General features: G+C 39.0%; 1 protein-coding gene across 1 annotated transcript in view; it reads left to right on the forward strand.

Moving 5' to 3' along the window:
- Window positions 1-10,137, forward strand: part of cpamd8 (C3 and PZP like alpha-2-macroglobulin domain containing 8) — a 44,607-nt gene extending 34,470 nt beyond the window's left edge. Inside the window, exons 36-44 of the mRNA XM_077584769.1 lie at window positions 1,107-1,387; window positions 1,478-1,565; window positions 3,113-3,187; window positions 3,997-4,102; window positions 4,360-4,470; window positions 4,526-4,738; window positions 6,294-6,368; window positions 8,881-9,085; window positions 9,175-10,137. Coding sequence (XP_077440895.1) covers window positions 1,107-1,387; window positions 1,478-1,565; window positions 3,113-3,187; window positions 3,997-4,102; window positions 4,360-4,470; window positions 4,526-4,738; window positions 6,294-6,368; window positions 8,881-9,085; window position 9,175 — 1,155 coding nt within the window. The 3' untranslated portion in view covers window positions 9,176-10,137. The remainder of the gene's footprint in view (window positions 1-1,106; window positions 1,388-1,477; window positions 1,566-3,112; window positions 3,188-3,996; window positions 4,103-4,359; window positions 4,471-4,525; window positions 4,739-6,293; window positions 6,369-8,880; window positions 9,086-9,174) is intronic.
- Window positions 10,138-12,728: the final 2,591 nt, after the last annotated feature.

The raw sequence follows: 12,728 nt of genomic DNA on the forward strand, positions 1-12,728 counted from the left end.
TACTTCCTGCCTTGACACAGGACAAACAAAAAGCTCTTTTAAGCGATTTAATCGTCCTTTTTTTTTTTTTTTTTTGTCCTCCGATCACTCGAATTTAAGTAGTTGTTTTGTCTCTTAAAAGTATGTCAAACATGTTCGTTCCGGGGGTGTTGTGCAAGTATTGCCTACCAAACATTCATTCCTCAGGCCGTCTCTAGTTTCTGTTTTTCATTGCTGTAAACAACTCAAGAACAGCTCCGGGCAGCAGCACCTGGCTTCTAATGACATGCGTACAACAGCAGGGAAAGCAAATCAATGGCTGTGTGTGCGTTTGCGTAAGCGTGCCTGTGTACATGTGTGTGTGTGTGTGTGTGTGTGTGTGTGTGTGTGTGTGTGTGTGTATGCAATGCATGCATGCGCATTTCTGTGTGTATCAATCCCGTCCGTGAATAGCGAAAATCCGCGTACATAATTGATGCCCATTTAACCCTGGAGAACCCAAGAACCCTTTTCTTCTTTGGAAAATTATGAATTATACATTAAATGACTGCTACAAGTTCACTGAACACCAAAATATATGTTTTTTCAATTTTAACCCTTTATTCCCTAATTTAGGATTAGGGCGAAATTTGCCCCTTTGGGATTTAGAGGGGTATCATTTCGAAAAATCTGAATAACAAAAACTGTCAGTAAACTATTTAGAATTTAAGAAAATAATCAATCAAATACACAGCTACATTGAACAATATATTTTTATTTTTATTTGTTGCATTTTAGCCATCTTATCACCACCACTCTGGCTCATGTAAGTGCAATATTCATCCACTAGATGGCCCCACGCAGGGGTCAGAAGTGGCACTCTGGACTTTTGAAGTTAAATTTATAAAAAAAAAAAAAAAAGGTCTTTGTTATTTGAAGAGCAGAATTTATAGGGGCCAAATTTGACCCCGTGGGTTCTCCAGGGTTAAATGCAATAGAGATCAATAATAATAATTCTTCAAAAAAGCTGATAAATGTAAAGTTTTCCACAAAAAAAACGGGGGTTGAGTAAGCAAACAAAATATTGGGGGGAAAACATTAAAAGCAAAGCTAACCACGCATCCTGATCGTATCCATGCACTTCCCAGATTGACGTTTCGTACAACGTCCCCGACCCCATATCCAAGCCGGCATTCCAGCTCAAGGTGGACCTCAAAGAGGCTTTCCCGGGCCGCCACCCGCAGCCACCTCTCCCGTCTTCCTCCTCCTCCTCCTCCTCATCCTCCCGCCACGCCGCCTCGCGCCCCCGCAGCCGCGCCGACAACCGCTCGGAGCTCAACCGCAAGCGTCGGGCACCGATCGACGACGACGATCCGTCGGCCCACCAGGACAAAATGGACCTTCACATCTCTTTGGAAGTCTGCGCCAGGTGGGAAGTCCACCACCGCCGTCGCCGCGGATCTCATACACATGCCCATTTTTTTCCCGATCCATCAGCTGACCTCATTTGTGTCTCCAGGTGGCTTCATTCCGGCTCCTCTAACATGGCCGTCATCGAGGTCCCCATGATCTCCGGTTTCCGAGCTGATGTCGAAAGTCTTGAGAGGGTGGGGAAAATTACACATACATACATCAAAGGGTCTCAAACTTTTTAGGTTGAAAGTACCCTGGCATAATCTTAACTCCAATTCAACTTAGAATGTATTTGCTTTTAGACTGTTTATTCCATTTATGTACGGCCTCTATATGTAGGTTTGCATTATAATTTATTGCAAATAATTTTGCTTTCACAGATAAGTGTTTCTCAAATAGGGGTACGTGGGATTTTAAAAATAATACTTAAAACACAGCATCCGTGCAAAAATGCTTTAAAAATAATTACTAAATTATGCATATACTTCTGTAAAAGTTCATAAAATAAATGTTATTCAACTTCATTGTCCTAAAAAACCCGAGTTTCCCCAGAGCAGAATGATTCGACGATTACTTGTCATACGCCAGCTAGCATCAGCTGTCAATCATTTCAAAACTTTATTTAAAATTAAGAGAGTTGTTTATTTTTGAGAACAGATCTTTACCATGACCCCAAAGGAAAACAATGAATGGTGATCATGTTTGTGTGCACAAATCTATATTTTAATAATTTTTTTTATTTTATTTTTTTAAGTAATATCCTTTTATTTCCAAAAAGTTCAAGAGATTAATGAAATGAAGTTCCAAAGTTGAATAAATCAAACAATGATGAATGGGGTTGGGAACCACTGTTATAGACAGACCGGATTAAAAATAATAATAATAATAGTTTCACTCCTCCATAACCAAACACATTTTCAAACACATCAAAATATTCAACCAGCACTAAAGTCTGCTATCTTAATGCTAACATAATAATGTGAAATGCCATAACGGGCTAAAGGGAAATTATAGTGCTAAACGTTCATACAGTACAACTGCTACTGAAACACACGCTAAGCAGCAACACAAACAGAGCATACAAAAATGCTCCCAGGCGCATGTTTAGTTTGGGACCTTTTCTGCCTCTTCTTATGCTTCATGTCTCCTAGTAGGCCTCAGTGCTGCCCTGCTTGTTGTGGCACAACGAGGTACTACACTTAAAGTCCTCAACTCTAAATTTGGCCTTGTGTGAATACCATAAAAACCCATCACTTGAAAATCTTTTTTTTTTTTTTTTACCTTTATTTAACCAGGTAAAAATGTTTGAGAACTAAATTTCAAAATTGTAAAAAGGGTCAAATCCAATGGTGTGTGTTGACGTATTCTCCATTTTGTCGTGAGTGCATATGGTTCATATGCCGAGCAGATTTAAAACGAGGGCCATATGGACTTTGATTATTGCGTACGCTGCACAACGAGGGTTCGGCACGTTTCGACTTGTGGAGAATTTATGTAAACATCATTTTCCTTGCATGTTACATACGGGTAGATCATTTTAATCCAGTGTTAATTAGGGCTGAGCTGGAGCTGTCCAGGCCACTGTGGTGCTGACTACTCTCGTTAGTGCCGTGGAAGCAGCCGGGATGCTAAATGTTAATATTTTTAAATGTCTCCCGCAGGAAACTATGCCAATGAATCCTCAATATTATTCCCTTGAGTACAGTTATTGAGGTCTGCTTCTTTGTGTCGCCCTCAACAGTTGCTGATGGACAAGCGTGTGGGTTTGAAGAGGTACGAGCTCAACGGCAGGAAAGTGTTGTTCTACTTCGATGAGGTGGGTGTCGTCGGTCCATAAGAAAAGACACTCGAGATTAAGATGTTTTTAACTCATTCGCTGCCATTGACGGCTATAGACGTCAAAAATTCATTTGAACTATTTCTATTAGTTTTTTCCACTTTTGTTAACAAGAGTATGAAAACCTAAAAAAAAAAAAAAAGTACATTTAGAACAGATATAAAATTTGTGATTAATCATGAGTTGACTAGTGACGTCATGCGATTAATTACGAAAAAATGTAATCGCCTGACGCCCCTAATTTTTAATAATCTTTTGTTCTTTAAAAAAAAAAAGTAATTTTAATTATTATTTTTTCAATTTTGAATGATCTTTTCTTTAAGAAAAAAAATATTATTCAAAGTTAGGGGATAAAATTTTTTAATCATAATTAATCGCATGACTTCACTACAATTAATCACAAATTTTACGACCTGTCACAGCGCAAATGTTTTCTGAATCTGTGATGTCATTTTCACTCAGCAGCATGTGGCAAAATGGCCGCCTTCTGATATTGATCAAATCTGCCGGATTTTACTGCTTAACTCATATTCCACTAACGCAATATTAACCAATACCGTATTTAGACTAGTGGGGCTGCATAGAACATTATTTATATTATTTTCAATATTTTTTGGGGGGGGGGGGTGTTTTTAAACTACAGTATTGATATCAATAAGAGCAGCAGTGTGGCAAGTTGCCAACTGTACAAAATTCACACTATAATTTCAAATATGTACTGAATTAAAACAGAAATAAATGTGATATAATGTCAATCCTGTGTGTTTGTCACCCGCTTTTCATGTCAGATCCCCAGCCAGTGCATGACGTGTGTGGCCTTCCAGGCTGTCAGGGAATATATTGTGGGCAAGACGGCGCCTGTTCCGGTCAAGATCTACGACTACTACGAACCAGGTGCGCCTCCCATGCATATCCCGAGTCACCCTGATTTATGAGTTGTTGTTTTTTTTTCTTCAAAGTGAGTCTACTGTTGCTATACGTACTGTATATTGTTATGTTAAATGAAATGTACTCAAAAGGCAAACTGTACTGAATGAAATGCAATTGGGAGGTGATGACCTTTGACCCCTGGCTAAGATTTATTGCCTGAGGGCGACCATAACTCAAATGATAAAAAATTTTTTTTTAAAAAAAGCATGGTTGATTTACAGCCTTCGAGGCCACCCGCTTCTACAACGTCAGCGAGAGCAGCCCGCTGGCCCGGGAGCTGTGCGACGGCCCCACTTGCAACGAGGTGGAGAGTTCGTCCAATCACTGGACAGGTGAGACGGTAGCCGCCACCTTGCCCGTCCGTCTTTTATAATAAGATTTCTGCAGGTTTTGTGCAGGCAAACCAGTGCAACAGCGTGTTCGGCTGCCTGGAGGAGGAGCCGTTTGAACGCTGCACGTGCTACCGGGACTGCGGCTATGACGGGGATCCCGTCTGCGGGTCCGACGGACAGATCTACCAGAACCAGTGTCAGATGGAGGCGTATGCCTGCCGCAATGGAACCCGCATCAAGCAGGTCCCTGCGTCACAGTGTCCTCACAGTAAGAATGTCGTCGTGTCCGTTTTTTTAAGCAAAAGGGAGGGAATCAGGGATGGGCGAGTACTGATACCAGGTATGATACCTTACCGATATTTTAAGGCATTGGTCGCTTTCTTTTGGGTGTTTTTATGATCAGGGACTAGAAATGAGAAGAACAGAAAATGCAACAACAAATGTTATGCTATATTGTGATGTATAGGTCTTTCTTTCCCAAAAGAAAATCTATATCATGTATCAAAAATACTAGCGGTATCGGTACTTGGTATCGGTGACTAACCAAGAGTACTCATACTATGCTATTAAACATCCCTAGATACATGTTACAGACGGTTTATTCACAATTAAAGGGAGAGTTTGCCCTTTTTAAAACTGCTAGCAATATTTTATTTTAAATTTTCTGACTGCTCTAGCAACCAGCTCACAAACAAATTGGTTTATGGACAAAATTTTCAAAAAAAAGTCCACAAATTAAACTTTAATTTGTAAGGGTCCGTTTTTGTCATGCTAGCAATATTGTCATTAGAAAGTCTGGTGGTATTATTGTTGAGAACAAACCCAATAAAGGCAGCTAATGTGACTAAAGCAATGACAAGCAGAAACATTGTTGTTAGTGTAGGTTGGTTAGCATTAGCGTTAGGTGAATGCTAGTTATGTAGCCTCTTCATTTCGTAAAGGCTAAGACGCTGCTCGTGTTTTGCTAGCATTTTGCTTTGTTGTGTTTTCAGTTATTATATTTTAACTAACTACACGTTGATTAAAAACAACTTCGTTCTGTGGTTGTAAAGTATTTAACGACTGATTTAGGCTAAGCTAGCGAAGCTAGCTACGGTTTTTATGTAGTAAGTGTACTATTTGTCAAGCGTGCGCTAGCTCATGGCCCGTTTGTTGTGCGCGCGTGTTCAAGTGTGTCAATTCTTATTGGTGTGTGCGCACTGATCTCGGTTGTGGAAACAGCTGTTCAGATGTTGAGCTGATTTTTTGATTTTCATTTTTTTTTTTTTAGTGCAGTCTTTCTCAGATCACAACTCGACTCATGCTCGCACACGCTTAACCCCCCTCCTCCTTTTCTGACCCCGCGCAAAATGACAGACTGCTTTTGTCCGAGCCTTTGAAATCCTCGCCACATTCCTTTTCCGACGCGCAGCCCAACAACAAAAGGAGCCTTCACCAGCGCGGCAAACGAGACTTTGAAGAGGGAAGAAACAATTTCAGCTGCCACAAACATTGATAAACAATATTTTGCTCTTTTTGTTTGGGTGTTTGTTTGTGTACACTCATGCGCGTTAAAGGTCATTAGCCCGTTTTGAGGAGAGGATCCACTTATGATCATGCCGCCCACCTCTCAGCCGGGCTATTTTTGGAACAATCTGAACGCAGGCCTCCATCAGTGGCCCTCATTGTTTTGCCAAAACGTGTTGCTCGGCGGGGCGCACAACAAGCTTCTGGTTAGCATTTACCGCACATGACGCAACAATGAGACTTTTGTGGTGACGGCCGACAAGGAAATCGAGGCTTTCGACCAAATGTGTGTGACGTCCTGTTTTTTGTCTTTCAAGTGGAGACCAAGGCAGAGGACAAGCAGCCAATAGCGAGCCAGGAGACTGAGCAACCGTCAGTGCCGATACACACAGGTAACTTCGCCAAGAATAAACCTTAGGTATTTCAACTTTAAAGAAGTCAATCTTAAACATTTCTTGACAATTATATCTGAATATAGTTTTGTTTATGTGGCAAAAGGAAAGTGGTTATCCTGACAAGTAATAATAGAAACACGTGGTTGGAGGTGACCAACATCAAAACCAAGTATTCTTACTGATTAGCATGAATAATTTGATTTAAAAAAAATTATTTTACAATATAATACAACAATACTAAGTGTGTCTTTAAAAGGTGGAGCCTGGCCTGCTGGGTGGTATTAGCTTAGATAAACAGCTAGCTGTTAACAAGCTAACGTTAGCCTGCATGCTAAGTGACTAAGCATCAGTTGTGGGCCCTAGAAATTCATGTACGAGTGTCCTTATGTGTTTATTTTGTTCCATAAAGTGATGGAAAGTGTTTGTTTGTTTTTGACAAGAATTGGTAAGCGAACTAGTGTCACATAATATGATCATGTGATCTCACTAGTCTAAACATGACATTCTGATTACATTTGTGGAATATGAGTTATGAAGCAAAATCCAGCCGATTTTTTTATCCATCTCAGGCTTCGGCCATTTTGCCACTTCAGACGATATCAATGTTGCTCAAGGGCTCAGGCAACGACCAATCACAGCTCAGTTGTTTTCTGAAGATGAGCTGTGATTGGTTGTTACCAGAGACTGAGCAACTATGATGTCATTTTCACTCAACAGCAAGTGGCAAAATGGCCGTCTTCTGATATTGACAAAAACTGCTGGATTTTACTGCTGAACTCGTATTCCACTAACGCAATATTAACCAGAATATTGTCAACAAATTTTGGGGGGTTGACTTCGCCTTTAAATATCATGAATAAAATACTTAAGAAGAATATATTACAGCTGTAAAATCACTTTAAAAATTTTTTTTAAAAACAATCATTCATTTCATTCACTCATTTTCCGATCCACTTTTTAAACAAAATATAGAATTTGGTACACAATAAACTTGCAAGTTAAGTTTAAATAAATACATGTTAATCTTTTTGTGTTTTAATTCTTAGTAAGTTAGTGTCTGATCACTGGTGAGCTATTTTTAGAAGTTTAGTAGTTTTAACTCATTCACTGCCATTGACGGCTATAGATGTCAAAAATTCATTTGAACTATTTCTATTAGTTTAGCATTTGTCCCCACTTTTGTTAAGAGTATGAAAACCTAGGAAAAAAATATTGTACATTTAGAATAGATATATAAAATTTGTGATCAATTGTGATGCGATTAATTACGAAAAAATGATGCCCCTATTTTTTTTAATAATCTTTTCTTTTTTTGAAAAAATGAAAAGATTGTTAAAAATTAGGGGCGTCAGGTGATTATTCAGTTTTTTACTCATAATTAATCGCATGACTTCACTAGTTAACTCTTGATTAATCACAAATTTTATATCTGTTCCAAATGTACAATTTTTTTTTTAGGTTTTCATACTCTTGTTAACAAAAGTGGGAAAAAATGTTAAACCAATAGAAAAAGTTCAAATGAATTTTTGACGTCAATGGCAGTGAATGAGTTAAGAACAGAGCAAAAGGCATTTTTTCCTCTTTTTGGAGGAGGAGAAAAAAAATGAATTGAAGGCAATTGACTTCGTTTATGCAGGTTGCGTATGCGCGCATGTTATACATTCGTCGCGTCATGTCCACAATCTGATGATGGACAAACTCGATTATTACGTTTGCATCTGCTGTAGTTTCCAGCGCATTCCTGGCGGGCTGTTGTGTTAATTTTGGCACGCAAGGCAACAAAAAAAAAAAAAAAAAAAAACACCTTTTACTGGATGTGACACACTGCAGATACGTGTGCGGATGATAAGGTGAATATTTGCGTGTGTAACGTGCGGCGACTTGTTGGCTCCCAAGTCTAACGTCTTCATAGCACAAAAGCTGCACAGGAATGTTTTCGCACTCTCCCATAAAAATCACAATAAAATCCTCCAATTGGAGTCCACACCCCTGAAATGTCACTTTGGGGTCCCAAAATAAATTCTGTCACAACAATTTGTTTTTAACTCATTCACTGCCATTGACGCCTATAAACGTCAAAAATAAATTTTAACTATTTCTATTAGTTTTACCCCCCCCCCCCACACACACACACACACTTTTGTTAACAAGAGTATGAAAACCTAGACATTTTTTTTAATAATCTTTTTTTTTATTAAGATTATTAACAATTAGAGGCGTCAGGCGCTATTTTTAAATTTGTAATTAATAGCATGACTTCCATAGTAATTAACGATTAATCACAAATCTGTTGTAAATGTGCAATTTTTTTTTTTAAATAGGTTTTCATACTCTTGTTAACAAAAGTGGAAAAAAATGTAAACTAATTGAAATAGTTCAAATGAATTTTCGACGTCTATAGCCGTCAATGGCAGTGAATGAGTTAATTGCAGAAATTGAACCTGCAACCTTTAAAACATTCCCAACATTCATATCTGATATTTGACTTATTTTTGTGTGATGCGTCCAGGTGAGGAGGAGCCGGGTTCCATGGCCGACGTGTCCTACTACTCTTACGATTACGACGCCGACTCTGAGCCTTTCCTGGCCGATGCCGAGGCGCGGGACCCCACGTTCCACGTCCCCCGAGCCCACCCGGACACGGCGCCGAAAGTTCCCCTGCCCGCCGACACCCAAATCCCCACGGCGGACACAAAGACCAGTCCCGAACGATGGTACGCATGAAGGCTTGCCGTTTATTTCCTAAAACGAAATTTAGCTCCCCCCCCCCACTCACTGTCCCGTTTTTTTTTGCCCTCCACAGAAATACCGGAGTGAAGCCATACCCTCGTCTACTTTGTATATTATTTGTGAATATGCGAGCGAATGGAAAGTGAAGAGAGATGCCCTAAAAGAAGCAACATGAGTTTGTGTGTGTATATACAGTATGTGTGTATGTGTTTGTTTTCCAACTTATATCGCCTTAGCATCTTTCTTACTCACCGTACTGCCTTTATAATCACTAGAACAACAACAACAAATAAGAATCAAGTATTTATGTTGTTTTTTTGTAATTACATCCAACTTTAAGATATTGTGTTTTATTTGTGGTATTTATTTGTAGCTAGAGGTCGTATCGTGATTTTTTTTTTTCCCCCGCCTGCCCATATATGTTGTTACGGTCCAATCGCTTCAATTTGGCTTTTTATCATTCAGAGCCAAATGGAAATTTTAATTGCTTGTATACAAAAAAAAAAAAATTACACAACAAAGTGAATTTATTTTGAGCTGTTCTGAACGTTGCCGGATTGTGACGTAAAAACAGGGCTAATTTACATAATCCCGCCCCCAGGTCGGGTTTCTTCGCCCATGATCTGTCAGCGAGGCCGGGCACAGAATCTGCCATTTTCAAGTAATGGTCGGCTGACACAGAGGTGCTAACTGTCGATGCCAAAAAAAATTCTTGGATTCACAGATTAGCCTTAACTAATAGACACATTCAGATTCATTATCATTAAGGACAAAAGTGCCACCACGACTCCCTGATCACTGTTTTTTTTTTTCTAACGATCTTGCACCAGGACACTCAGAGATGACTTCACTTCCCTTCCACCCGCTTGGAGATTTGATTGTACAGTTCATAAGCTATTTTGATTCATGAAGCAATCAAAAAAATAAATCAAGAAAAATTAAGATTTTTTTAGTTGCTGTAAATGTTCCAAATTGTATGACAAGATAACCTGTATTACATATCAAATACTGAGATTTTTGAATAAAAGACAGTTAAAAAAAAAAAACATTCGAATGTATGCACTGATTCATTTCCTCATATTTAGATTTAATGTCAATGTTAAATACTGTTGAAAAAAAAAATTAAATTTTTCCCACTTAAGGGTTTCAGTAATAATGATCGAATACATTTTTATTTATATTTTAGGGTAGATTACATAATGTTTTGGGAATTTAAATAATTTTTTTGTGGAATGGTCTTCAGAGGATTTTCAGGCGTCTACTGTAAAAGCAAGAAAAACAAAATGGCGGCAGGTGTTTGCTGATTCCCACATACGTTTTTGAACGTAATTCTGAACACAGCCATGAGTAGCTATATATATATATATATATTTTTTAATGAATTAACCATTTGAACAGGGGGGTGTAGACTTTTGTAACGTCTTAAACACATCATATCCCAATTAAATGTTAAGTTTAGGAGCTCTTGTACATGTCACAGTGCATACCCCATGAAGTGAGGTGAAAGTTGAACGTGTCTTTCAATAAAGGGTTGCCAGTTGGATTTCCAGCTGCGCGTGTGAGAACTTTGACAAGAAGATCGATGGTCAAAATGGGGCCTGCACCCGGCAGGCAGGTGTCGGCTGTCACTTTTACAGGTGTGCCGCACTCTGGCTGACCCCACGTACGCCTTCAATCCTACGATGAGGTGGTCTCCATCGAGCTGGGATGACGAAGTGCATATGACACTTATTTGCTTTCTTCACACCAGGTAGTATGCGCGGCTGTAAAATTCACTTTGCAAAGGCTTGCTGGGACTCGCTCCTACTTGTTTTTTTTCTTCTTCTTCTTCTTTGTGCTCACGTATGTTACAGTACAAAGCATGCTTACTCAACTCAGTCGTAGAGCTTTGGCGACCTCATGTGGCAACATAGCGCATTTCAGAAAGAAAAACCAAAGGAAAAGAGGGGATACGATGCGTTAAACAGAAAAAAAAACAAATTAATGAAATTGTGAATAATTCTGTTTACAAAAAGCCTACTTGATCAACACAAGTCATACATGATGAATCTGTTATTTATGCGGAATGCCAATCAACTCTGTTTCGCATTGGGTATGAACTCAAGTGTAAACATATGACACATCTACTAAAATAAAATAAAAAATAGTTAAAATGCACAGGAAATTATTTTCTTTTTTTATAGCAGAAGTAGTATTAATGGGATTTTTCCTAAAATGCATACAGCATTTAAACGTAGTTTATATTAGCTTTATTCAGGTAAAAGCAAATGTTTAAGTGGATTCTCAATCTTTTATTATTGTGACGAGCTACTCAACATTTTTAAGAACAACGGCTACTTCTCGTCAACAGGCATAGGATATGAGTCTAATCGACTTCCCGTCTTTGTTTGGTGACAAAATGATGTGATTCGTTTTTATTTCTTCATTGTTTTTGTATTTTTTTGTGTAAAATGACTGTACACTAAAACAGGCATTGCAAAGACACCTATTACTTAGGACCCCACCCTGGCAAAACATTGTTAAAAAGCGTTGTGTTGACAAAAAAAACACACACACAAATGTAGCTCTTTATTCATCTTCCTTTATTCGTATGTAAAGTACCATCCTTGAATCCTTACAGTCCATCTTTACTTCCCTTATTAAACAAGTTAATATAAAAAGTCTACACTTTTGGGCTCACCTTGCCTACATATCTTTTTTTTTTAAAGCCTACATATCATATTAGTACTCACATTTGCCACTAGATGGCGGTAACGGCCTTTGTTCACGATTCAAGAACACAATTTGATGACATTGACATAAGTGTCACATTGCATCGAAGGAGAAGTTACTTTTTTTTCTTCTTCTTTTTTTTTTTTTTTACAATTAGGCTAATGTTAATCATGAGTGCAACCCCCCCCCCCCCCCTGCATTTTTTTCAGTGAGTTACTCTCAGCCAGTCGTAAGCAATTCCTCACCCCACATGTGTGGATATCTCCTTAGCCACTTCTCAGGCCTCGCGCACTGTATGCTTTAATGGCAAATTTGTGTGTGCACGAGTCTTAAGGAACAAACCCGGGTGCTGATCCCCGCCTGTCTGAGCTGCTCTGGGACAACACGGGAGACAATGGCAAGGTGGTGGGTGTGGGATGGGAGGGGTTGTAGCACTTGTTCCACTGACATGAACAAAAAAGTGTAGGAAGAGTCCCACGCAAGACTTTTATTATTTAGTTATATTAGGATAGTAAGAATAGTGAACCCTGTATGTTGTTGTAATTTATACATAATTGAACTCATTAAAGCAAGGGCATTACAGTAAGTTAGTACACTCCAAAAAAAAAAAAAGATTGCTTGAGTAATCTGCTATATTTCAGAGGTTGTCATAATTTGGGGGGAACACTACACAGTATATGGCACGATGATGACGCGTATGATGAATCGCACTTGTTAGCGGAGTCTCTGGGACTGGATTCATCCTGACCTTTCACAACTTAATGACTTTCAATGAGAAAAGGTTGACCATTTGTGTAAAGGCCGAGTCATCGCTCAGCACCAGGCAATGCCGCCCCGCCGCGGCCCGTTTCTGCTCTCAGGCTGACAACAAGCACACTTGACAAGGGCTAATATTCAATATTCTATGATGTAGAC

This window comes from Vanacampus margaritifer, chromosome 13, assembly GCF_051991255.1.
Source record: "Vanacampus margaritifer isolate UIUO_Vmar chromosome 13, RoL_Vmar_1.0, whole genome shotgun sequence".
Classification (NCBI taxonomy): Eukaryota; Metazoa; Chordata; class Actinopteri; order Syngnathiformes; family Syngnathidae; genus Vanacampus; species Vanacampus margaritifer.